This window comes from Triticum urartu, chromosome 5, assembly GCF_003073215.2.
Source record: "Triticum urartu cultivar G1812 chromosome 5, Tu2.1, whole genome shotgun sequence".
Taxonomy (NCBI): domain Eukaryota; kingdom Viridiplantae; phylum Streptophyta; class Magnoliopsida; order Poales; family Poaceae; genus Triticum; species Triticum urartu.
Genome location: NC_053026.1, coordinates 308,416,229 through 308,420,466, shown reverse-complemented (window position 1 = coordinate 308,420,466; position 4,238 = coordinate 308,416,229). Strand labels below are relative to the sequence as shown.

General features: G+C 41.8%; 1 protein-coding gene across 1 annotated transcript; it reads left to right on the top strand.

Annotated features, from left to right (window-relative positions):
- Positions 1–1,587: 1,587 nt before the first annotated feature.
- Positions 1,588–2,391, top strand: LOC125555931 (non-specific lipid-transfer protein-like). The gene is made up of 2 exons (XM_048718737.1): positions 1,588–2,031; positions 2,134–2,391. Exons 1-2 carry the CDS (start codon positions 1,688–1,690, stop codon positions 2,138–2,140), a joined length of 351 nt encoding a protein of 116 aa, XP_048574694.1. The 5' UTR covers positions 1,588–1,687; the 3' UTR covers positions 2,141–2,391.
- The last annotated feature ends 1,847 nt before the right edge of the window (positions 2,392–4,238 follow it).

Here is a 4,238-nt window from a genome sequence, read left to right as displayed (position 1 = left end):
CCACCTGCCCCTGGTCCCCATCCACCCCAGACTGTAGGCCAGGAGTGGTCGCCGGCGCCATCTGCGGGGCGGTCCCCCAAGGCGCGGAAGATGGAGAGGACCCCGAGGCCACCCGCCCCAAGCCCCCTCCAAAGACTGGGCCTGCGTCCTGCAACATCGGCCCAGCGATAGGAGAGGAGGGCGCCGAGGCCACCTGCCCCGCCCCCCTCCCGACGGTGATCCCTCACTCACGGTATCACCGACCGGAGCACAAGGAGAAGGGGGCGCTAAGGCCACCTGCCTCGACCCCCTGCACAACTCGGAGCCACCACCTGCAGGTATGTCGTCTCACCAAAAACCGAGGGGGGCGAGAACACTATCTCCAAACCCTCCTCCTCGCAAGAGCCCTCCACACCCGGATCCTCAAAGTCCAACGCGGGTAAAGAGTGCTCAAAATCCTCCAAAGACTCCACCCGCTCGCTCCAAAGCCTCGGAGGTGCAGTAGCAGGCTCAATAGATCCAAATCTCAGAGTGGTCGACGGCAGTGAAGAAGGCGGCGCCGTCCCACCTCCGGTCGTCTGAGCAACAGACCCCGGTCCCTCGGACATCTCTCATCCAGGATCAGCGGTCGGAGTCTCCTTAACCCCCGCACCCTCATCATCCTCGTGCATATCAACATCAGTGGCAGCAGGTGCCTCAGCAAAAAGGCTGTCATCCCCAAACTCAATCTGAAGGTTGTAAACCTGCCCTTGATACGCCCACTTAACCACATCAGGCACAAACTTGATGTCCAAAATACTGACCCATCAACGTACTGTCTCAGTGGAGCCATGATGTCCATTTTATCCCTAGTTAGAGCCCGTCGAAACTCGGCATCTCACAACACAGAGGGGTGTATCCCCCAACCAGATGTCTTTTCAAAATCTTGTACTTTCTCCAATCCCAATGACGAAAGACCCCCTACTAACAAAAAGATCCTCTTTCAGTCTGATCAAACCTTTCCAAGTGGCAAGTCCGTAGGCTTGTCTAGAGAAAGAGTTTTAGACCCGAGGTATTTGTTAGGAAGTACTTTTTGCCATACTAGTTTCAATTAAAGAAGCTTGAAAAGACATTTGTTGAGCAACCATGTGTTTGTAATATGAAGATCCTCAATACCGTGACCCTTTGGTCCCATGGATGACATAAAACTTGCCACTTCGCTTTTTTTGTGTGTGTGTGTGTGGGTAAACTTCCCACTTGGTTAACCGATACTTCCGCTTATGTTCATCACTTTGCTAGAAAATTTTGCATATGTGAAGGAAGTGCCAATATTTAATATATACCATCTGGTTTTATAAATTCATTTCCCAAAATTATTGGAATCGAAGATTCACTTGGAAAAATAATTTGACAAATTAAAGATGTTGCCCTTGCGCGGGGTATCTAGCTAGTTCTGCAAATTGAGGATCCAAGGGACAATTGCATCCAGCTCTAAACACACCATCATGATTTCAGTGGTAGTGCATGCTTCCAAAGCCCAGCTTCATGCCTGGGCCATCCTTCGGAAGGGAAAAAGAAAAAACCATCCACGCATCTCTCTCTCTCGAACCCCTATTTAAGCCCCTACATTCTCCACTACATTCTCCACACCACCACGAGTTGCTCATCTCTCCACCCAATCATCACTAGCTAATACGGTGCACTGTTAGCTACAGACCAAGAAGTGATCATGGCCCGCGCTCAGGTAATGCTCATGGCCGTCGCCTTGGTGCTGATGCTCGCGGCGGTCCCGCGCGCTGCCGTGGCCATCGACTGCGGCCACGTTGACAGCTTGGTGAGACCCTGCCTGAGCTACGTTCAGGGCGGCCCCGGCCCGTCTAGGCAGTGCTGCGGCGGCGTCCAGACCCTCCATAACCAGGCGCAATCCAAGAGCGATCGCCAAGCCGCTTGCTACTGCCTCAAGGATATCGCTGGTCGCATCCACAATCTCAACAAGGACAACGCCCGCAGCCTCGCCCCCAAGTGCGGTGTCGACCTCCCATACCACATCAGTCTCGACATCAACTGCAACAGGTGATTAATTCACATGCAAGCATATATATATGAACATTCATCCACGTAAAATTTATTGGTATTAACATTAATCAAATCTTTGCACGCATGATTGACCTGCAGTGTGTAATGAGCGACGATCCGTCAAGCTGGTGCTCAGCTCATCCATCCACGTGGAGTTGAAGCGCGCAGCCTCTATCCCTATGTAGTATGGGCACTAGTTATGCGAGTTTATACTGAATATGAATAAGAACTCTCTCCTGCTGGCTTGCTGGTACTCCTCTGGAGGAGATCAGTATCTGTGTACCTGAGAGTTAAGAGTTTGTACCATGGGCACTCCCAGTGTTTATGGACTTTTATACATACAGCTCGTTCTGTTCAGTGTGTGACTTATCTCTGTTTCCTCACGTTCGCCTGTCATATACTCCTTCCATCCGGTATTAGTTGACGCTCAAACGGATATATCTGAGTATTTAACAAAAAACTATCACAATTCGTGAAACCATCGCAAACTCCTTTTTACCGGTGACGGGATGTACCGGCTAAGCATCTGCCGTTCATTCACTTTGCGATTCGTGCGATTTCCAGGCCCACACCTCACGTATATTAGTGTATTCCCAAGGAGCATGGCATATTCAACATTGTGTCATATCAGATGGCAGGTCCATGTCAGTGATAAAGTAGTACTTTATGCATGCCTGATTCATTCTCTCTTCTAGTTCACGTAAAGGTGCATATGCATGCGAGATTAAATCCTGCCTTTTATTTTCTCTTTAGCAATTTCATTCAATCATATCTTTAGAACTACAATCCCATTTTAGAAATATTTTTTATATTTGAACTCCTAGCACCAAGACCTTTAGAACAAGATCAATCTTGAATGCATTTAAACATGATTAAATTTCAACGTTGCAAATGAGTGAAATCAGTTTTCTGAAATAAGTGAAATCAGCTTTCTGAAATAAGAGAAACCATTTTTTTGAAATGGGATTTTTTTTGTTTTTCATGTAAATGAAACATATTTCAGTGCAAAATATGTGAAACTAGTTATTTTAAAAATGTGAAACTAGTTATTTAAAAAATGTGAAGCTGATTATTTCCAATCAGTTTTAAAAATAAGTTAAATCTATCTTTGAAACAAGTGGAATTGTTTTTTCAATCTAGTGACTGTAATGTGTTTTTCTGAAACTAGTGAAATGAGTGAAATCTATCTTTTATAATTAGTGTAATCAGTTTTTTGAAACAAGTGGAATATAGTATTTTAATTGAGTGAGTGTAATGCGTTTTCTGAAATAAGTGAAATGTGAGAAATAAGATACTTGAAAAAAAATGAAATATATCCATTGCTCTGTGAAACTATCTATTTCAATGTTTCAAACTGATTTTTGTGATGAGTGAAATACGTTTTAAGATATTTCATAAATACGAAGTGAAATTAGTATTAGAGATTTTTGTTGTTGTAAAGAGTGAATCAGTTTTCCAAATCAGTGAAATGTGTCTTTTCAAACTAGTGAAATACTGATTTTGAAATGAGTGGAATTATATTTTTTGAAATGGGTGAAATCTATCTTCTGTAAATGAGTGTAATTTGTTTTCTAAAACTAGTGAAGTGAGTGAAATCTATCTTTTGGAATGAGTGAAATCAGTTTTTTGAAACGAGTGAAACATAGTATTACAATTGAGTGAGTATAATATGTTTCTCTAAATTAAGTGAAATCTAATTATGTAATTGAGCGTAATGTGTTTTCTAAAATGAGTGAAATTAGTTTTAAGCTCTATATTTTTAATTTAGTGAAATATTTTTTTAAACAAGTGAAATATAGTATAGTATTTCAATTGAGTGAGTGTAATGTGTTTTCTGAAATGAGTGAAATATATCTTTTGGAAATTAGTGTAATGTGTTTTTTGAAATTAGTGAAATCTATGTTTGGAGCGAGTGAAATTTTCTTTCTTAACTGCTATTTTTTAAATGAGTGAAATCATTTTTCTGAAATTGTTTTTTTGGCGTGTGAAAATATGTTAATTGGGTTATTTCAAATACGTTCAAATGATTATTTAAAAAATATGAAACTGGTATTTATGAAATACATGAAACATATTTCAATGTGTTTGTCAAGTTGTTTATTCAATGTGTGAAACTGATGTTTGTGAAATACAACTAAACTGAAATATGAAAAGTATAAAATTCAAATTGTTCAAAATATATCCATGACTGGTCTTGTTTCAAA

Excerpts from the sequence above, each read along its gene's own strand:
- LOC125555931 (XM_048718737.1), top strand. The coding sequence starts at position 1,688 with ATGGCCCGCGCTCAGGTAATGCTCATGGCCGTCGCCTTGGTGCTGATG.